Below are 22,272 nucleotides of genomic sequence, written 5' to 3'. Positions count from 1 at the left end.
CGTGACTCTCAGGCAGTGGCCTCGCGTACAGCACGCCAGGCGGGCCACTCGTCAGAATGGCAGAACAGCCAAGGGCTTCACCCCGGGGGGCCCTCTTTCTTTCCCGCCTTTGCGCACCTCTTTGGGGATCTCAAAGGCTCAGGGTTGTAACCCCTTCCCCGGAGCTTCTGCTTTTGCTCCTTCCTGAAGTACTTAGATGCTAAAACCACCACCAAATGGAAGATACTAATTACTCGATCATGAGCAGGTAGCCCCCAGGATTGAAGCCCACCCAGCAGTCAGAGAACTGTGCAGGAGCTGATCACACACCCTGGGACGCCCCTCCCTCTCCTGGCCCTGAAAAATGCTTTGAGGAAACCCTTCAGGGACTTCAGGGGTTTTACGAGCAGGAGCCGCCTATTCTCCTCAGGTGGCTCTGCAATAAAGCTTTCTCTGCTCCAGATTCCGATATTTTGCGTTTGGGTTTGTTTGGCCTCGCTGTGTGTTGGGCATATGAACTTACATTGGGTAACACCATCACCTTCTGAACGCTTCCAGCATCTGCCTGCTTCTCACAGCTTCCACTGCTGCTGCCAAGTCCAACCTCCCTGACCTGGGTCACTGCAGTGCCCTCCCCACTGGTCCTCTGCGCTCTCCCCTCCCCAGAACCCTTCCCACAGACTCTCTTCTAAAACCATTAGGGCCTTTAACTTCCCATCTTGTGTTTGATCTAGAGTGAATGTTTTACCTGCACACAACTCTGGCTTCTGCTCCCGCCGCCTCAATCCCTCTGCACAGGCACACTGACCTCCCCCCACATCACACACCCTGCACACCCGGCCTCAGGGCCTTTGCACCTGTCATCTTCCCAGCTTGGACCACTCTTCCCCAGATATCTGCATGGCTCACCCTTCAGTTCTTTCAGCTCTTTCCTGAGATGTCAGACCCTACTTCTTTCTCTGCTTTATTTTTTTTTCTTTGCTACTATGCTATTTATTTTTAAATTTATCTTCTTGATTGTTTTCTCCTTCCCCCACAGGAATATAATCTCCATCATGACAGATATTTTCAACAGTTTCACCTGCTGCTATATCCCCAGTGCCAAGAAAAGGGCATGGTATATTGTAGGTGCTCATTAAGTGCTTGTGGAATGAATAAAAATCTAACGATTAAAGAGGTGGCTTATTCTGCCCTAGCCCTCATCCAAATCCAGAGACCCCACTGCACGTGTGCAGTCCCCACACAAGGATCTGAGGCTGTTAAAGTCGGCGACATGAAGTCTGGTTGTATCCTGAGATTCCTGTCCATATGGTTAGACTACACAGGGAAACCTCCAAATTAAACATAGCAAGAGAATTGTAGTTGAGTGTCTCAGGACTTGAAAACAGAGCTTCAGAATTCATTTGAAGAGTAAACTGGGAGCAGAGATGAAGTGCGCTTCTTGAATTAGTTCAAGACTCAACTGGTTTCATTACTGGAGTCGGTGCTAATGCTGTGATAAGCTGTTCATGAGTGCCCAAGGCGTGTTCCTTGGCTGGTGATTGACAGACAGATAATAAATCGGCTATCTTCCCTGACCGACTTCTGTTGCAATCCTGAAGTGTGTGGCTTTCTTAATCAATGCTGTATTGGTAGCTTCTGCAGCAACCCTCATCTAATTCAAATGCCTTTATTACAATAACAACAGAAAAAAAAAAAAACAGCTAAGCAGATTTAACAGTTTAGAAAACATTGAGCAAGAAACAATATTAACATTTGTCAATATTTTCTTTATTGGTTCTGAAAATTAATTTCTTAGGCTGCCAACAGTGACCATTATAATTATACTAAAATGTAACCAATTTGAAACCATGCTTTCAATAATGAAAGTCTGGCCCATGGCCAGTTTATAATAATACGTAGATGGATGTTAAAAAGGTGGGTAAACTGTAAAATATCCTTTCAACTCTTTCCAAATGGTCGGATGTTTCATAGTAACCAAATCGAGCACCTCTAATTGAGGTTAATAATGAAGGTCTTCCGTCTCTGGATCATTATAAAGGCCAGAATCCTATTTTTAGCCACTGAAGCTGTTAAATCTATAAAGATTCAGTTGTTGAATTTATTAGATCTTGTTTCCCATTGCCATCTTCATAACAGAAAATCTGATTGTTAAAAATAAGAGTAAGCTATATATTTCATAAATAATTAAAAATCCTATAGCAGAATAGGCAAGAAAACAATGGCCACCACGATGTTCCAATGGAAGGACATCACTTTAATTAAAAATTACAAAGGTGCCCCTGTAAACAGTTCATTTACATTTTATGCTCTGTGTTGACTCAAGAAATACCTCACCAAAAAAAAAAAAAAAAAGAACTAATAGAAATGACCTCACCCCAAATCCTATTATTGAGGTCAGTAAGCACATTTAATTAAGATGAAGTGTTAATAATATATTTCAGTGGATGGAGGCTCTTTTCATTTTGGCCTTTAACTTCTGATTAAAATTTAAAAGGTAGGAGTCACCCCAAATTAAACTCTTAAATCTGGTTTTGAAATCTGTTTTTTTTTCTTTTTTCAAAAGGAGTTACAACCCTCTTTTCTCCTCCCAATAAGTGGTGAGCTACTATACATTTTGAATCTCTGTGTTCCTGAGAACTGATAGTGATGACAAAATCCTAATTTCCAAGGGAACTGATTTTTGCCATCTGCTTCCAAAGGTCTTAGAAGATACAGAACAAAATGCCACATAGCCAGCTGATGATTTTTGCTCAATTTCCTATCATTTTTTTTTGCATGTGATTTCCTTTGAATGGGCCTCAATATTAGATTAAATGAGGTATTAAAGAAAAAGACTTGATGAGTCCCAAGAAGACCAGCAAAACCTGAAATTGGGCATTTTAGCAAATCTTTTCGGACTGAATTTTCATCACTGCATGTTGCATTCTGTACCAGTTTGAGACCATGAATGAATCTACTCAGAGCTTAAAAGCTTCCAAGTCTAGAGGAGGAAGGGACGGGAAATGACTTAAAAAGATTCAGAGAAATCAGGACAAAGTGGGCAGTGGTTTTCAGAGAGATAAGGATCCAATTCGGATCTGATTCTCATATTCTGTGTTTAAAGAATGGCTCAATCTGGCTCATGGTTTTGGAAGAAGAGGCAGCTGATGGACCTGGCTCCTTGGCTAAGGCTATGGACCTGGGAAGCCCAGTGTGAGGCTGATCAGTCCTGCTCAGGCCATCCCCCTCCCTGTCCCTGGGGTTGGTTTAAAACAAAGCCACATGCAAATATGTCCATGGTTGGGAGACATTAGACGATACTTGAAGACGAAAAATAATAGTAATCCATAAACAATAAGCCATGTCTGCTTATGCACAAATGCTTGCATACAGACACTCCACCCCAGCTGCTGGCAAACCACGCTATACTTGTTCACCAAGCACGTCCATGGGCCAGGCCCAGTGCTGGGCTGGTACAGGTGTCATGGAAAACAGTATGGAGGTTCCTCAGAAAACTGGAGATAGAGTGGTCAAATGATCCAGCAATCGCGCTCCTGGGCATACAGACAAAACTATAATTCAAAAAGATACACCCGCCCTGATCAGCAGCACTTGCAGCAGCACTGTTCACAACAGCTGAGACTTGGAGACAACCTAAGTGTCCACTGACAGGCGAAGGGGCAAAGAAGAGGTGGCCCACGTAAGCAATGGGATGCTTTGCAGCCGTACAAAGCACAGAATCACGTCATTTGCAGCAACGTGGGTGAACCTAGAGATTATCATGGTTGGTAAAGTAAGTCAGAAAGAGAAAGACAAATACTATATGGTAGCACTTATATGTGGAATCTAAACTATGGCACAAATGAATCTACCTACAAAACAATAACAGACCCACAGACACAGAGAACAGACTTGTGGTTGCCGAGGGGCGGGGGGAGGGCTGGATGCGGAGTTTTGGGATTAGCACATGCAAACTCTTATATGTGGAAAGGGCAGACAGCAAGGATACTGTAGAGCTCAGGGAACTACATTCCATATTCTGAGATACACCACAATAGCAAAGAATGTGAAAAAGAATGCATGTGTACGTGTATACCTGAGTCGCGTTGGTATAGAGCGGAAATCAGCACGACATTGTAAATCCACTGTGTGTGTGTGCTCGGTCGCTCAGTCGTGTCTGACGCTTTGTGACCCCATGGACTGTAGCTTGCCAGGCTCCTCTGCCCGTGGGAATTTCCAGGCAAGAATACTGGAGTCGGTTGCCACTTCCTATTCCAAAATCAACTACACTCCAATAAGATAATAAAAGAGGACCTTTTGGCCTCTAAGAATTTTCTCTGTCCATGGTGGCCTCCTCCCAAGTCACACCAAACAGACTGAAATGTACCACATGGCAAATGCATAATTTTTGAGATAATTTTTATACTTTTGCTTTTGGGATAATTTGGATATGGGAATATTTCACTAATAATCCTCTGTGATTTTTCTAGTGCTGACCCAGACATCCTTACAGTGTGATCTACAAATAATTTGCAAATGTACTCAGTCGCTTCAATTGTGTCCAACTTTTTGTGACCTCATGGACTATAGCCTGCCAGGTTCCTCTGTCTATGAGAGTTTCCAGGCAAGAATGCTGGAGAGGGTTGCCGTTTCTTCCTCCAGGGGATCTTACCAACCCGGGGATGGAACACAAGTCTCCTGTACTGCAGGCGGATTCTTTACCGCTGAGCCACCGGGGAAGCCCTTGGAAATGTAATGACATTTTTTCAAATATTAAATTCAACATGGCTGAAGTCATGGTGCTGTGGACACTCAGTCTTTATTAACTTCAGTTTGCTGTTTCCTTTTCAAATTTTGGCGATGACAGATTATGTGTTTGCGTCCTTGACATTATTGTCAAGGACAAAAGTTCTGAAGGCCTTGGTGCTGGGCCTGAGTGCTTAATTAACTAAACGGTACTGATGAAGCCCTGATGGTTTATCAGGGATGGAAGTGAACATGCTCGTTACCCTCACAGAGGCCGAGGGTTAGTGGAAAATAACAGTGTAACAGTGAAGCATGATAAACGTTATACTAGACTGGAGAAGGAGATGGCAACCCACTCCAGTATTCTTGCCTGGAGAATCCCAGGGATGGAGGAGCCTGGTGGGCTGCTGTCTATGGGGTTGCACAGAGTCAGACACGACTGATGCGACTTAGCAGCAGCAGCAGCAGCAGCAGCAGGCTTTCAGAAAGCCAGTGGCAGTGCATTCTGAAAGTAAGGGGGTCACCTGCAGGGGGATGCCTAAACCTCAGAAAGACACACAGACATGGGCGAGGTGGTGGTGAGATAAGCCCCGGTAGTTCACCTCATTTGTATGTTTTCTTCCCATAAACCTAGGCTCAGAGAGGTTACGTTTTCCTCATAAAAGAGGTAGACGCATCATTTCCTATTCACAGGGTGGTTGTGAGAGTTAAGTAAGACTGCCCTCAGTGCTTTTGGTAAACTTTTATATGAAAATGTCAGGCATCTTAGTTATACAAAACATGCGTCCAGGGGGCCTGGCAATCTTTGCCTGGTTTAGTCTGGTACCCCATTCCCAGGAGGCAGAGACCAGCTCAAAGGCATGGGGATGGTGGCATTTCTGGGGGATGTAGGAATCTGTTGACCAGTGAGATGACAATGATGCTTGGAAAGAAATAATTTTGTTGCTTGGCTCCTTCTCCCCAGCTGGGGACCACTGGTCCCTACTTTCCAAGGAGACAACTTCTTTCTCTCCTTCCTTCGTTTACCTCTCTCTCCCTTTTCCCCTCCCTCTTCCTTTTTTTCCTGGGGCATCGCTCTTGCTCTTTTGACTATAAGCTCCCTGGAGGCTGTAGGCAGAGACCATTTCTTCCACGAGTGAAAACACTGCACCCAGCAGTGTAAGGCCCATAGTACGCACTAGACAAATGCCAGTGAATGAATTCAGTAAAGGAATGAATGGAAAACTATAACGCGTGTGCTTTTTTTCAAGCAGTTGTCTTTGGCAACACAATTATCTATTATTTTGATTGTGTAAAATCTAATTTCATGGCATGTATTCATCTTGTAAAATTCATCCTGTTGTCTTTTATTACACAGAAAGGTTCAATACCGAAAGGTGTTCATGGAAGAAGCTTCCGGTTGCCTTACAATATCCACCCTTTTTCTCTTTCTTAGTAAAGAATTCCACTTTTAAAAGCTGGTTGCTACCCACCTAAAAATGACCATGCTTCCTAGTATTTCTTGCAGCTAGGTTGTGGCCATGCGACTGATTTTGACCAATCAGATTCAAATAGAAAAGTGCTTGACTTTCAGGAAGACTGCCTAAAATACAGGAGACTCCATTCTGTATTCCCTCTCTCCCAAACTATTGCCTGAAACACAGATGTGGAGGCTGGAGCACTAGCAGCTAACACAGTCCATGAGGCAGAGACTGTCAGCTTAGAGGCCACTGAATGGCGAGCAGAAGGAGTGGGGCCCCTGCCGGCTTTGTGGAACTGCCATCCGCCCTGGACTGCCGTAGCTGCTTTATACTTATTTTATACAAGGAAAAAAAAACAAAAAACAAAAAACAATTTCTATCTTCTCTGAACCACCATCGTTTTCAATTTTCCGTTTATAGTCAGCCAAACTTAATCCTCACAGATACAGTGCTGCTGGACAAACACTTGTGGGGCTCCCACGATGAATGATCCTTTTCCCCAGAAATGCTTGAGCAGCAAAGGGTAATTTCACTTGGGCAAGGACAATATTTTTCCTCAGCTCACATCTTACATGTTCAGTGTGTGGCAGAAGTCTCTGCTATAAGGTTGTTTACTACAGACCAGAGAGAGAAGATGAGTTCTATCTAAAAAATGTTTGGAATTGGAATTGCTACTTGGCTGCCTCAATAGAAATCCCCTGATCATTCAGGGAATGAAATAAGTCCTCTCAGACCACTCAAAATGATGGAGCTGCTGGCCATATCCCTAGAGTAACCAACGCAACAGACTTGATGCCATGGTGAGACTGGTCCCTGCTTCTCATCTCACTGTTGGAGGCTGTTGAGGAAATACAGTCATTTCCATCTTAGCATAATTATCATTGAGCTGGTATTTCTGACAATAATTAGCCCACAAGTTTAGGTGCATGGGTCCGTTGCTCACTGGAGACACTAAAATGTCCTCGAGAAGTGCCGGATCCCTGTCTGGTGTTCATGGAGGCAGATTCTGTCCTGAGAGCTGAAGCCAGTCTCTTTGCCTCTGTGTGTTGATAGCCTGGGCTATGGGAACCAGCTCTATTTTACAACATGTCAATGTTCATATAACCTTGGAGCAGAGAAACTTTCTAACCATCAATTCAAGTCATAAGGGAAAATAGAAATATGATTGCCTAGGTAAAAATAGAATTCTTTATATGACAAAAAGCATTAGCAACATCAACACTTTTGCACAGCATTTTCAGAAAATTCTTCAGAAAATTAATGATGCATTAAACAATTTAGCGACAAGCATGTCCACTGACCTTTTACAAAAATAATTGCATATGACTGGAAACAGTCTAAATAGCCAACAACAAGGGAATGAATAAATAAATGAGCATGTTTGTGTAATAGACTAGTAGAATGCATATTCAGCGACTAAAAATAGTGGCTATTTCTTGACATGGAAAGCGATTCATCACGTATTGGAAAGTAAAAATGGCAGATTTCAAAGCAAAGTGGGTGATGTGAGCCAATTTTGAAAATAAAAAGTAGTACTCCAACATGTGACTAGAGATATATCCAAGCCGTTAAAAAGGGATTTCCTTGGGTGGGACTATCACAGATTTTTAAAATTAGATTCTTTATTCCCAACTACCTTTTCAAAAGTTTCCTCCATGAACTATCTTAACTTTATAATAAGGATAAGAAGATACAAGTCATTAAGAAGAAGAATTTCATCTGCCCACTGCTGTCCATTTGGATTTGGCTAAGAGCACAATGCGATGGGCTTTTAAACAAGCTTTAATAACGCAGGCTTTTTAGTGAGAATATTCACTCTGAAGCCTGGACACCTCCTGTCTTTAGAGTTACAGGCTTCTCAGAGATCAAGGCGCCTTTCACTGGTTTTAACATTCCCTAGTGAGATAAAAGAGGGCATCCAGTGGCAGGGCGGAACTACTGTGTCTGAGACGTGTTTTCCATCCCCAAAGACAGGACAGGATGAGTCAGAAGTGAGGTCCTGAGTTTTGCGGGGGTTGGGGGTAGGGAGGAGTTTTCCTGTCTTGGGAAGGGAGGGAGCCTGCCTGCCCTCAGGGAGGAGGCCTGTCGTGGTGGGGGCAGGAGCTGAATTAGGCTGTCAGGATACTGGCTGGGTGTGCCGGGTCTCTCATTGCGCCAAGGTGCCTTGAGTGCCTGGCTAGTCATCTGAGATGAGATGGGGTTATTGGAGCTGAGGCACCCACAGTCTTGGAGTGAGATATTGATATAGAGATAGGCAGAGAGGGAGAGGCAGAGACAGAGAAAGAAGAGGAGGAACGGGGGGAGGGAGGTGATAGAGGGAGGAGGAAGGAGAAAGAAGAAGAGGGAAAGAGGAGGAGAAAAGAGAAGAGAGGAGAGAGAGGAATGAATGGGAGGAAGGAAGGAACAGAAGCAGACAGAGACGAGATGGCTATGAGACAAGAGAGAAAGACGGTCCTAGAGGGACGGGGGAGATGCCAATAGAGACAGTAGTGGGGAGGAAGACAGGCAGGGGAAGACAGAGAGGCACAAGGAAGAGATGCATGGAGTAAAGGATAGACCAAGAGTAATCGGCACTGGGATTGACACGTGGACACACACAGAGCCACACACACACACACACACACACACACACACACACACAGGGACACCCTGATAGCATGCAGGAGTGCAGAGCCAGGGTGAAGCTATTGCTGGGAATCAACGCCCTTGGAGTACATGTGACTTTGTCAGTTGAACTCAGAGCTCTCCTTGAGATAAAAATAGGAGTTCCCACTGTAAAGTTCTTCCCTCTTCCAATGCCTGCTCCCCGAGGAATCATTAAGAAAACACCACCACCACCACCACAGACACAAGGTCATCATGTCTTTCTGAGAATTCTGGGGAGTTGAGTGTGGATGATTAGAAAACCGTGTCCCAGCCCGGCCCCTCTCCTCAGCCCTGCTCAGCCTTTGCACACACGGCCCCTCAGGGACACGACTTCTCGTGTACAGGATCAAAGGCTGCAAATAATTAATGAGCCTTTTCTCCCCGAAGAGTTCCTGTGACAACAGCTCAACCTGTCAGGGATGCTAAGCCTGCCTTTGATGGAGCTCAGAACCAGTGCCAGGAGAGGAAGTGTGGGTGGTCAGGGAGGGGGGGCGGGGAAGGGCGGAGGGAGGTCCAGTCAGTGCCAGGCTGAGAAAGGGTCACTTCTAGGCAACTCTGGATCTCAGCAGGAAGCAATGTGTCCAAAGAGTCAGACCAGAGAGCGAAATGTGTGTCTCACACATGCACACACATTTACTTTGCTTTCAGTGCTGGAAAAGGGACTTGTCCAGACACTGCTCAGCCAGACCCATTTGTAAGTGCTACAGTTCTTAGCCAAACAGCCACAGGAACACCTCAGTTATATTTCCTGAGGGGACCATGACATTGAACTTGATTGCAGTGGTTTTCCGTGGCTCCTGATGACTCAGGATCATTCCCATGCTCCGGGAAGGGCCTTGGGCATTCCTGTGGGAAGCCACCTCCCAGGTACTTGTGGTTGGATGCCGGGTTCCCAGTGGGCTCACGCCTCAGGACTAGCCCCGGGGAGCTCTCGCCGTCCTGCCGTTCTGTCTGTGAGGTGTGTGTGTGAGTTGGTTCAGGGAGACCCACACCTGGCCCTCCGGCAGATACTTCTGGTTGGGGGGATCTTTTTTTCTGGTAGGACTGAGGCCTGGCATTGCTATTGGTGCCTTGACCCTCTACAGCCGCACAGAGACCGCTGAGGATGAAGCCAGACCAGGTTAAGTGCAGAGTCAAAAGGTGGGGAAGGAATATATTGAGCCCTGGAATCCTCATGCTGAATGCCCTTGCCCTCATTTTTGATGCTGTGGGCCAGCACCGGCGCTCCTGGAAAAAGTCAGGCTGAGATGGGTCCTTGCCACTCGTGACTGAGGGTCACATCACACCTGTGATGACCAGCTGTACTGTGGAAACCGGAAGCTCTTCAGAGCTTTCTCTGTTCCTGCTTTTACCACAAGCCTCATGTGTAGTAAGCTACAAATTGCTTTCTCTGATCTCCTTTTCTCACAGTGGGCGCCACTAATGCTCCATGCAGGATAGAATGGGGAACCACTGGATTCCAGTTCCAGTTGCTGGTCTGTCCTCCAAGCTCAAATCCTGCTGGCCTTGGAGTCCCTCGCCAGTCACCTGCTCCTCTCCAGGTGGGAATCACGCCTCCTGACTTGGTCTGCTGGGGCTGCTGGCCATGGCCTCTTGCTATGCTCCAAGCACCACACCCCATTTGCCAGATGGGTTTCCTTCCTGCTTCTCAATCAGCTGCCTGTGGTGGGGGCAGCTGCAGCCACATCTGGGAACATCACCTCTTTGACTGTCAGGGGGCCCTGAGTTGGGGGTGCATGGCTCCAGCTCAGGCAAAGCAGACTTGCCCCGACATATGAACTGTGAGCCGAGTGACACGAGAGTGGACAGTGGCTGGAGGTGGGTCACTCTCCCTGTGAGAGCCTGCAGCGCCGCCTGTCAGGTCGCATTACCTAGAGGTACAACAAGTCCTGTGCTATCTCAGCCTCGGTCCAAGCATCTTCTCCAATTCTATAAACTCCTCAACACCACTGATCATCAGAGGAACGCAAATCAAAGCCACAATGAGATGGTATCTCACACCCATCAACATGGCCATCATCAAAAAGACCACGAGTAACACATGCTGGAGAGGATGTGGAGAAAAGGGAACTTTTGTACACTGTTGGTGAGGAATATGAATTGGTGCAGCCACTATGGAGAACAGTGTGGAGGTCCCGCAAAAAAAAAAAAAAAATAGAACCACTATCTAGCAACTTTACACCTGGGCATATATTTAAAAAAAAAAAAAAACCCACGAATTTGAAAAGCTACATCATTCTGCCCAATGTTCATAGCAGCATTATTTACAGTAGCCAAGGTATGGAAGTTTAACCTAAGTGCCCATCAAGAGATGAACAAATAAAGAAAATGTGGTGTATACATATACGCACAAATACGTGTGGAATATTACTCAGCCATAAAAAGAATGAAATCCTGCTATTTGCAACAATGTGGATGGACCTAGAGAATATTATGCTTAGTGAAATAAGGCAGAGAGAGACCAATACTCTGTTACCACTTATACTAGAATCTAAAAAAGAAAACAAAGGACTGCATATAAGAAACAGAGACAGACCCACAGATACAGAGAAAAACTAGTGGTTCCCAGTGGGGAAAAGTTCATAAACTGTTCCTAGGATCTTCCAACAAATTCCCCTTTTGCCCGAGTCAGCCAGAGCCGGTCTTAAACAAAGAACCCCGACAGATCCGCCTCTTCCCTGTCCGCCCCACCTTAGTGGCGCATCTACTCCCAGATCCCAGACACCTGATTCAGCCCCTCCTCATCGCAGTAACATCGTCATGCCTGCCAGCATCCCGCGTTACCCAGCAAAGGCAGTATCCCAAGCTTAGCAACATCAACCCCATTTCAGTGCATTTCCTACCCACCCTGGAGTCACCTCTTCTACCTCCTGTACTCTTGCCTGGAAAATCCCATGGACGGAGGAGCCTGGAAGGCTGCAGTCCATGGGGTCGCAAAGAGTCAGACAAGACTGAGCGACTTCACTTTCACTTTTCACTTTCACGCATTGGAGAAGGAAATGGCAACCCACTGCAGTGTTCTTGCCTGGAGAATCCCAGGGACGGGGGAGCCTGGTGGGATGCCATCTATGGGGTCACACAGAGTCGGACATGACTGAAGTGACTTAGCAGTAGCAGCAGCAGCAGAGACATCCTAAATTTGTACGACTACCTTACAGTGTGTTAAGTTACAGATTTCCTGATCTTTCTCTTTGATGTTTAAATTTTGTGTTTCCTTTGTCAAACACTATACAGAAGAGGGGGAAATAAAAGGAGAAGAGGAAAGAAAAAAAGAATGGCTATTTCAGATTCACAATATTACAGGATTTGGCCTTATTTTGTGCTTGTATCTAGTTCATCTGGAGTTTCAGAAAGTTTTGTTGTAAAAAATAAACCCCTGTTTGGGTTGGAAAATAGCTTCTGCCAGCCTGCTCCACGGTCCTGTGGCCGACATGGAGATGGTGGCGTGTTTCCAGCTGTTTCAAATCAGGAAAATAAGACACATGTTTATTTGAATGTGTCTAATACGTGGTTATCGGTATCTCCTATGAGAAGATTCTGTTCTGGAGGAGGAAGATTAATCACTCCCCGCTGCAGAGACAAGCCCGTGTTTGGACCTGCCTGCCGATGTGTTTGCTGTGAAACGTCGCCCCAGGGAGGGCATCTCGTCTCCACCAGCATGAGACGCACTGCAGACAATGCTCATTCAATTAAATCTCATTAGGAAAACCCCTTCTTTTGAAGTACTGGACAGAGCTTAAGGAATGAAGACTAAAAATTTGAACCTTTTTTTTTTTTTTTTTTTGCCTTGCCAATCATCAATGGAAAACTCAGCCCCGATGGTGGTGGTTTAACTGCTAAGTCGTGTCTAACTCTTGGGATCCCATGGACTGTAGCCCTCCAGGCTCCTCTGTCTATGGGATTCTCCAGGCAAGAATTCTGGAGTGGGTTGCCATTTCCTTCTCCAGAGGATCTTCGTGACCCAGGAATCGAACCCGAGTCTCCTGCATTGCAGGCAGATTCTTTACCGACTGAGCTAACTCAACCCTGATGGTTCATTTCTAAGTACCAGGGAACATCTATTCCTTCCCCTTAACAGTTCAGAGTCCGGAGCACTTGGCCGACAGCACCGACTTTGCATACTGAACCACCATATCTCCATCCTGATTCTTCCGCTACTAAGCTGGGCAGCCTTGAGCAAGCTACTGAACCTCTCTGAATTCCTAATACCCTTAACTGTACATGGAGTTGGCCAAGCCTTTCTCATGAAGCTGTGGCCACTGATAGAGCAGGTTAAGCATCTGAGATGCGAGGGGCCCTGGGTGGTAGCTCCTTCCACACCATGCTTGGCACAGGCAGAGCCCTGGGAACCTGTGGGAACACAGCCCTGGAGCCCCTCTCCTCCCGGGTGCTCTGCAGCCAGGAACCAGGGACAGGGCCAGCTTCCCCGTGTAGTCAGCCTGGTTCCCTGGTGTCACTGGCCACCAACTCTTCATCATGACACAAACTTCCTGCTCAGCCAGGTCATTAAGCAGTGTATGTAATGTATGTAAGTCAATGGTAACCCGGAAGGAAGAGCCGCTCCTGCCTGCCTCCCGCCTCTGGCCATGGAGACGCTCACCCACCTGATGGTCTGACGCTGCAGGGAGTCGGGGTCCGTGGCATTCACTGTCAGCAGCACACTGCCCACAGAGATGTTCTCCTGCTTGGTCACCATCATGGGGTCCGGGTAGAAAACTGGACTCTCGTTGACGTCCAGGACAGTGATGTGGACAGTGGCCGTGGAGCTGGAGCCGTAGGAGACGTCGGGCACCAGTGGGTCCTCGTTTTCCACTTTGATCAGCAGGGTGTGAAAGGCAGAAATCTCATAGTCCAGAGGCTGGAAGGCAGAGAGGGGGTGCTCAGAACATGGGTCTGCCACAAAGGGTGGGCGCTTTTGCACAGAGGCCCTCTGACAGCCCCTGGGCCGTGCAGACACTCGGGGATGGATCCAGGTTCTGTGGACTAAGAAGTTTTATGCAACTTGGGGCCCTCTTTCAGAAAAAGAGTATGAAACATACAGATAACAAGTTAGATATGGGAGTTGTTGAGGGTTTTAGACTGAGAAATAACCATAGCAATTACATGAGTCTCACAGATCTGGGTCTCTGGGTGTGAGATCTCTTTGAGTAAGATTCCCTGATGATGCTGACATTAAAAGCCTTCCCACCTGTAGCCTGTGACCCCAAACTCCATCACGCCTGTGGGCTTCAGTGGGTGCATGTTATTCTAGTAGAATGTCATGTAAGGAAAAGGATTCGGGAGGCTGAGACATGAGGGGTTAAGCTGCAGGGCCCTGCCTCCCCTGTGGGCACTGGGAAGCCTGTGGGGGCATTTTCATTTGGCCTCAAGACTCAGTGGCTCTATTGCCATTTTCTGGGCAGGAGGATGCAATGCCAGATACATGGCAGGCTCTCCCACCAACGAGCAGCCCTGCTGAGGCCCTTTCTAGGTGATTATGCAAAGGGGCTCTGGTGTCTACCTCCTCTGGTGCTGTGTAGACTAACGTCAGAGGACATTAAGGAAACCCACTGTAGACATTATGAACGTGGTGGCCTGCCCACCATAAACTGTCACAGACCACATCCACTCCGTCACTTTCCTTCTAAACCATTAGCTGCAGTGAGGGTGACATTTTCTGTTGATGGGAGTGTGTGTGGGGAGACATTTGGGTGAGACAAGGACACAATTTTTATTTCAGTGTTTACCGGAAAATGAGTAAGCTAACTCATGAGACCTAAGATGTAATGGACGTTCCTGCTGGGAGGATGAGACTAAAGTGAGTCCAGGGAGGTGATTCACACTCAACCAGAAGGAAGGGGATGGCAGTGCAGGCTGTAAGGGATCTGGGAACGTGGGATGAGGGTGAGGACTGAAAGAGCTCTGTGGGCACAGGAGGTAGAAGGTGTAATCAGAGAGGCCGAGTGGGAGGAACTTTAGGCAGAATTACACTAACTTCTATAATAATTACAGCTAATGTGCATGCAGTCCACCCCACACCTGTGAAAGTGCACAGATGCACATGTGTGTACACATGCACAGGCACCTACACACACACACACACATACACACACACACACACAAAGTGCTGACCTGGAAATACTTCCTGGTAGTAATAGGACTGCCCCTCCCACCCCCACCTAGAACTCCTCCCATCAGGGTGAGTGTTAGGGTGTTAAACCCTAACAGATACAAAGCTGTTGGTACCCAGGAGCTATACTGTGGTTCCCTCCCTGGAATACAAGAATTATTTACCACTGCTGCCTCTTTTCTAATAACAGATCTCTGTCCTGCCCAAGTGAAGCCCCAAATATGCAAGCCCATGAAGGACTCCGCATTCTGGCTAGCGTTCCAGGTGACTCGTGTAGATGCGGACATTTCAGACTCACAGCATGGTGGGTCGGAGGGGGCGTGTGGCGACCGGAGGACACGATGCTCCATTTCACTCAAGCCACAGCAAACAGGCTGGGAGAACTGCGCTCCCGTAGGGTTTACGCGGGGATGTGTATTTACCCAAGCTTTGTCTTACAGCTGCAGGTCTGGAAAACTGCCTGCCACCTTTTATGGACCCTGGATGAGATGCAGACGACAGCCAGAGGCTGTGTTATTTTACGGTTTTCACGGCTTTGAAACTGCAGTGCTGAGCGTAGGGCAGTGTCAGGATCTCCGGGGAGTCCTGACGAGGGAAGAGGAGTTGGGAACTCGCAGAGCTGCTCTTTGCAGGCAGATGTTTGGGGTTCAGTTTGGACCAAGTTCTGAAAAGGGCAGGCTTGGGAGAAACCCAGAGCCCTTGTCCTCCCAACAAAGCAGGAAGCATCTCTAAAATCTGACATTCTCTGTGGTTCTGGGTCCTACCCCCAGTGGCATTATGGAACTTTGCTGATGCAAATGTTTATACAGCCTGGCTAGGCTGAATAATGACCCCACCCTTAGTATGTCCATATTCTAATCCTTGGAACGTTACCTTACATGGCAAAAGGGACTTTGCAGATATGATTAAATTAAGGACCTTAACTGGGGACAGAAGCCTGAATTACCCAGGTGGGCTCAACGGAACCATAGGGGGCCTTGAAAGAGGGAGGCAGGAAAGTCAAAGGAAGGAGCAGATGTGGCGATGGAAGCAGGGGTCAGAGTCAGAGAGAGGAAGACGCTGGGGCACTGCTCTGAAGATGCTGGAAGGGGCCACGAGCCAAGGGATGCTCCAGAAGCTGGGAAGAATGAGGACACAATTCCACTTTCCCCTGCTGTCCCCGGACCCTCCAGCAGGGGCCAGCCACACCACCTGCAGCCCCATGAACCTGGTTTTGGACTTTTAAGCCTCCACGTTGGTGGTCACTGTTACAGCAGCCACTGGAAACACACCACTTATGAGCTGGTGACTTCCTCATAACAGCCTGGAGAGGTGGGCTGTCCCAACACCTCGTTTCACAGATAAGGAAACCGAGGCACAGGAAACAGTTACGCATCTTAGCTGAGGGCACACAGGGAGTAGGTGGCAATGTTCCTGCTTTGTCCACTCACTTGGCTGCCGTAAACACAGCTGCTTCCTGCTTCTCAGGCAAACTGCTTCAGCCCCCAGAAAAGAAGCTGTATTCCGCAGATGGCCTGGTCTGGCGGCAGCTCTCCCAGAACCTCCCGGACCCCTTCCTCCAGGACATGGGGACCACCAGCCACTCACGCTCTGCTGCCTCCCCCTCCCTCCCACGTTTCTAAGCCCTCCCTTTCCATTGTGGTCACATGTCCTTCTCAGACTCCCTGCAGCAGAGAGCAGTCAGCATGCAGGGCCACGTGCTCACAGGCAGTTTCACATTGAGGATCACCCCGTGTGTGTAATTATCTGCTGTGTTTAAGAGAGTAATCCAGACTCTGCTAAGAAAGATTGAGAGGAAATGTGATAATCCACAATTTGAGTATGGATCTTTAGGAAACCTTCACAGGTCCCATTTTTGCATATCTTTGATAATTAACTATGAAATGTCTGGAGAATGTGTTTTAAGGTTCCATGCAAGTTTAAGTTTTTTGGAACCTGTGGAACGGGCTGGTTTTAAGGCTGTGAGGGTAAAAGCACTCCCTCAAGCAGGAGACTTTCTCTATTTTAATTCTGGGAGGGGGAGACTGGGGCTGATTTATCCTCAGCTGGGGGCCCTGGGTGCTCAGGCAAGGAAGGAGGAGCACCGGAGCCACCCTTACTTTGACGACGGAGAGCATCCCCTCGTTGGTCTGCGGGTTGGTGTGGATCTCGAAGCTCTGCCCTGGGTTCCCGTTGATGATGGTGTAGGCGGCCCTCCATGCACCCGTGGTGGGATCGTCCTTGTCCTCAACTGTCAAGTTGACAATAACTCCCATGGCTCCTTCCTCGACTGTGGCTTGAAACTGTAAACAAACAAAGCAGACCACAACTGTAACTATTTTGGGAAAACAACACCACCAACATAGCGAAGACCAGTGATGGTGCTCCTGTGACATGCCTGGTACGGGGCACGTTACCCCTAGCGTCTCATTAAATAATAAAGCAAAACAGAGGAAGACCATGATGCTGTGCTCTGCCGACAGATGACAGGCTTCAGGTTCTGGCAGCAGCCTTACGTGGGGCCATGAGCCTGAATTCTCATCAGGGGATGTTGGTCAGGGCTTGCCTGGGCTCACTGGAGGTGAGTGTTGAGAGAAGAGCTGTGTCTCCTCTGGGCCCCCTTCCTTCTCCCCACCTGGGTGCAGATGACCACGAGGCCCAAGGGGAAGGTGGAGCCAAAGGAGGGACGGCACTAGGGTCCCTGAGGCACCATGAGGAGGTGGACGGAAGCCCGTCCTGAACTGCCGTTGAGTGAGACCCTGACCTGGACTGAGTCTGAGCCTTTGTGCATCTGTTCTTGCCGCTGTTACCGAATGTGAGTCTGTGTGCCCAGTGCACAGCGAGGCCAAACAACATCAAGATGTCAGAGTCTGGAGCAGAGACAAGTGTACTGATGGCCCTGCAAGGAGATGGCTGGCTCATGCCTTAAAAACCGCAAACTCCTGGAAAGCTGTCAGCAAAACCCTTTTCTAGGCAAGGTGCAGGAAGGGCGTGGGTAGTTGTTGCAAACGTCTTGCTGTCAGATCCTTTGCTCTTGAGGTCAGGTGTTCCTGTAAACCTCCACCAAAACAAATGTTATTCTCTGTTCTGACAAGTAAGGGCAAGGTCCTAAGGCTCAACTTTCACCCTCCGAGGTCTAGGGCCTGGGTTAGAGGAGGGGATCCCTCTGAGGACCAGTTACCACCCCCACCATACCTTCGTCCAGCACCAAGTATAGGTCCTCCCACCAGCACCCAGGCCTTGCTGAAGAGGCAGATCTCAGCTGGCAGCTCCCTCAGGGCCTGGTACTCAGACCCTGCCTGGCTGTCATCACGGGGAAGCCAGGAGCCCAGGACCCAGCTAGCCCTCAGGGTCCTCAGGCCACTCAAATAGGGTTGGGGGAGGGTGGGTCCTGGGGACCCACGCAGACAGACGGCTGCTGCCATTAGGTCCTGGAGAAGGGGATGGGAAAGAGGAGCTGCCTCAAAGCCGCAGCCTGGCCAGTGGGTGTCTGTGGCGAGGGCTCTGGAGCCCTGCAGATCATGGCCCCCAGCCTGTCCCCCGGGACTCCCAGCTCACCACCAGCTAAGGCCAGGGAAGGCCCTGGGGAGAAGGCTGTTCACCTGCCTCTTACCACGCTCTCCCTTGGAGGACACCACCCGGCCAACGGTTGGCCCAGTGGGACCTCTAAGGACACGCTAAGGGCCTTGTGCTAACCCTCGGAGCTTAAGGTCTCATGGTAGGTTGCACAGAAATGACTGCATGGCCGCCTCTCCCCTAGTACAGCCCCACCCACCCTGAGGACAGGTGACTGGATACCAGAACGCTCTCGCTCATACATGGAAGGGCTGGCATTGGAGCCCTAGAGTTTGACTCCAGAGTGTGACTGTACCATCTTCTATAATGAAGGGAGCCAGCTCCATCCTTCCTACCCCTGGCCCAACCTAGCAGGACTTTAGAAAAGCATTTTCTAAGGAAACATATAAATCAACTGTTTGGAGCTTTGCTGTACCTTTGTTTTTATTGTAATACATCTCAAATGTTTCTTGCAAGTCGGCGTGGTGAAAAAATAAATCAATAAATGAAAAATCAGTTTTCCCATAGACTGCGCTTCACAAGCCATCATTATTAGCACACTCCTTTGAGCTGGAAGCATAAAGTATTGTTTTGATGCTTACCTCTGACACACTACAGGTGAATAGTAATCTGTTTGCAAATATTATATAAGCAAGTCATACCAATAAGCTGACAAGAAGAACAAGAAATATCCTGGAATTTCAATTAGTAGGAAAGAGAACCTAAAGACAGTAAGACAATGTCAGAAGGCCCCGATGTTCAAAGAGAAGTAATTTGAGAAATGAAGTCCCGAAAGCGGTGGCTGATTAATTGACTTGCAAATCATTAATCAGAAGCTGTAATCTTGATGCCTTGGGGGAGACAGGCTGGGGATGGGAGCTCATTCGTCTCTCACACCTCAGTGAACCTGGGTAGGTTGTCTCGCTTCCCTACAAGTGGTGCTGGGAAATTCTTAGAACACACACACCAGATGGAGAGCAGCTGGAGTGAAGGGGACATGGAGGGTGCTGTCACATAGAAACAGCTCCAGGAGACAATGATTTTGACCGGATTCCTGAGTCTTGTTTAAGTTAGTGCTACCTTCTATCTTCCCCGCATTCTCCCCAAAATTATGAAATTCCAGAGCTTGAAATCAGACTGGTGGTTCCTAATCCTGTTAGAGTCTCCTTGAGGGCTTTTTAAAAACACTTTTTTTTTTTTTTTTAACTAACCCTATTCCAATTCAGTTGATTTGGGGTTAGGCCGGAGATTCAGTATTTTCTTGACCTGCACAGATAATTCTATTGATAATATGCAGTTTGGGTGGAGAAGAAAGACAGTTCAAGGCCAAGGATGACCGAGGTGAGGATGTGAGAGCCCACTCTGTGCACTGTGAGGCTGCCTGGCTGCCGTGTAGAGCGGCCGGCAGTGCATCTGGGGACAGCAGGAAGGAGTGCTGTGATCGTCTACTGCTGTCTGCCGTGTGCCTGGGAGCAGAACATGGCGGCACATGCGCTGCCGGACCCTGCAGGTTGCAGAGGAAGAAGCCGGCTCGGGGGAGGAAGGAACAGCTTGGTCCAAGGTCAGCGAGTGAGCCGCAGGTCACATCCAGATCTGGACTGCAGTAACATCTGCTTTCCACAAGTTCTGTTACTCATGCCCACTCAAGGTCCCCATTGCCTGCCCCAGCCTAGTGAGGGTCATTAGTGAAGAATTCCCTGAGAACTGAACGAAGACGAAAAGTTAGTGAGGTGAGAGGCGAGAGTCCTCCTGGATCTGAAACGGCAGGTGCAGAGGCTAGTGGTCAAGGGAGCACGGGGCCTTTGTGGAGCAGAGGGAAGGTGTGTGTGGCTGGAGAGAACCCTCTGCTCTTGGGCTATGGGGGAGGAGACAGTCAGATGATGCACAGCCTTGCCAGCCAGGGAAAGGCATTTAGAATTTACCTTGAGAGCAAAGTGAGGTCTAATCAAGGAACTGGAATATGTTTAAATCAACTCCTGAGAGAACTCAGAAAAAAAAAATCTTTAAATATAGAAAATATTCAACACAATTATTATAGTCTCTGTTAAGACCATTATCTGATTCTTGCATAAACTATAAAGCCAGTTTCCTTGAGCATCCATTTAGAAACTCATTACTGCTTAATTAAATACTCATTCTATTAATTCTATTCAATGTTTTAACCCCATTATGTAATTCAAGAATGGAAAATTAAATAGATTAAAACAAAATAGTACCATTTTATATTTCTAGAGCAATGCTCATTTTGTGATTTAAAAACAATAGACAGACATTAATTTACCATACCAGAGCAGGAGGAATTATTGATTATAACATTACTTCGTTTAATTGGAAAAAATAGATAAAGTTACTTTCTGTTAAACTGTGCTGTAAATCAAGTATGAGATGTGAAACATGTTTTTACACAATCAGTGTGGGCGACTGGCTTGGGACATACTGAGTTTCATTAGCTGTCTTGCAATTCAGAGCTGAGTTATTTCATTTTCTTTTCTCTGATAAGGTGAGGTGAGTTCTGTGATGGACACTTAGGAAGAGACTACCTGGACTTGCCACAAAGGTCATCCACCACCAGGGGAAGAGGGACTTGCATTTTAATTTACAGAGAGTGTACACTCTTCCTCATAGAGCAAAGAGTTGCTTGTTAAGGTTAACCTGGAAGATGGAAATGACGGTCAGCAGGCTAGAATGCCACATATGGGGAGAAGTGACAGCTCATGACTTTAAGGGACAGGACACAAGCAAGGCTGCTTGCTTAATTGCTGGAGTCCAGATTCAGTTCAGTTCAGTTCAATCGCTCAGTTGTGTCTAACTCTTTGTGACCCCACGAATTGCAGCATGCCAAGCCTCCCTGTCCATCACCAACTCCCAGAGTTCACTCAAACTCACGTCCATCGAGTCGGTGATGCCATCCAGCCATCTCATCCTCTGTCATCCCCTTCTCTTCCTGCCTGTAATCCCTCCCAGCATCAGAGTCTTTTCCAATGAGTCAACTCTTCGAATGAGGTGGCCAAAGTACTGGAGTTTCAGCTTTAGCATCAGTCCTTCCAAAGAACACCCAGGGCTGATCTCCTTTAGAATGGACTGGTTGGATCTCCTTGCAGTCCAAGAGACTCTCAAGATTCTTCTCCAGCACCACAGTTCAAAAGCATCAATTCTTCAGCACTCAGCTTTCTTCACAGTCCAACTCTCACATCCCTACATGACCACTGGAAAAACCATAGCCTTGACTAGACAGACCTTTGCTGGCAAAGTAATGTCTCTGCTTTTGAATATGCTATCTAGGTTAGGAGTCCAGGTTCATGAGCTGCCAACCCTGGGGTTTCATGGAGAACTGATGCTGAATTCGAAAGGATGGGATATAGTTGGCTGGGCCCTGGCTTTGAGAAAATTAAAAGATAAGGCCCTGTAAAGTTTTACACACTTAAGTTTCTATTTGTGAGGATAAAAGGGTGATGGAGACATCATTAGAAACTGAGCTTGGCAACTCTTTTATGAGTCTGTATTTACATAAAGGATGCAGCTTGTTGGAAAAAATCTAATATCTGGCTGATAACCTATTGGGTAGAAACCACGATTGCTGTAAATAAGATCATGTGTTTAAGGGTCTTGGCACATTGCCTGGCATAGAGTAAAAGGAATCGATATTTGTTAGCAGTGGTGATGATGATTGATTTCATTCTGTCTCATATCAAATTCTTACTTGTGAATTGGAGAATACGGCTCAAAGCCCTGTGATTCTTTCTCTTCTTATCACAGTCTGCCTTCTAAAGTGGTTGTTTTGTGTAGATCTCTTATTTCTCTGGATGGGTGTGGAAG

General features: G+C 47.4%; 1 protein-coding gene across 2 annotated transcripts in view; it reads right to left on the bottom strand.

Moving 5' to 3' along the window:
• Positions 1 to 22,272, bottom strand: part of CDH13 (cadherin 13) — a 1,019,154-nt gene that overhangs the window by 77,518 nt on the left and 919,364 nt on the right. For both annotated transcript variants that reach the window (XM_061386852.1, XM_061386854.1), the window contains 2 exons: positions 17,022 to 17,204; positions 13,418 to 13,671 (listed from right to left, as the gene is read on the bottom strand). In XM_061386852.1, coding sequence (XP_061242836.1) covers positions 13,418 to 13,671; positions 17,022 to 17,204 — 437 coding nt within the window. The remainder of the gene's footprint in view (positions 1 to 13,417; positions 13,672 to 17,021; positions 17,205 to 22,272) is intronic.

The sequence above is a fragment of the Bos javanicus genome, chromosome 18, assembly GCF_032452875.1.
Source record: "Bos javanicus breed banteng chromosome 18, ARS-OSU_banteng_1.0, whole genome shotgun sequence".
Classification (NCBI taxonomy): domain Eukaryota; kingdom Metazoa; phylum Chordata; class Mammalia; order Artiodactyla; family Bovidae; genus Bos; species Bos javanicus.
Note: the sequence above shows the minus strand (reverse complement) of the source record. Positions and strands in the feature narration are given on the sequence as shown.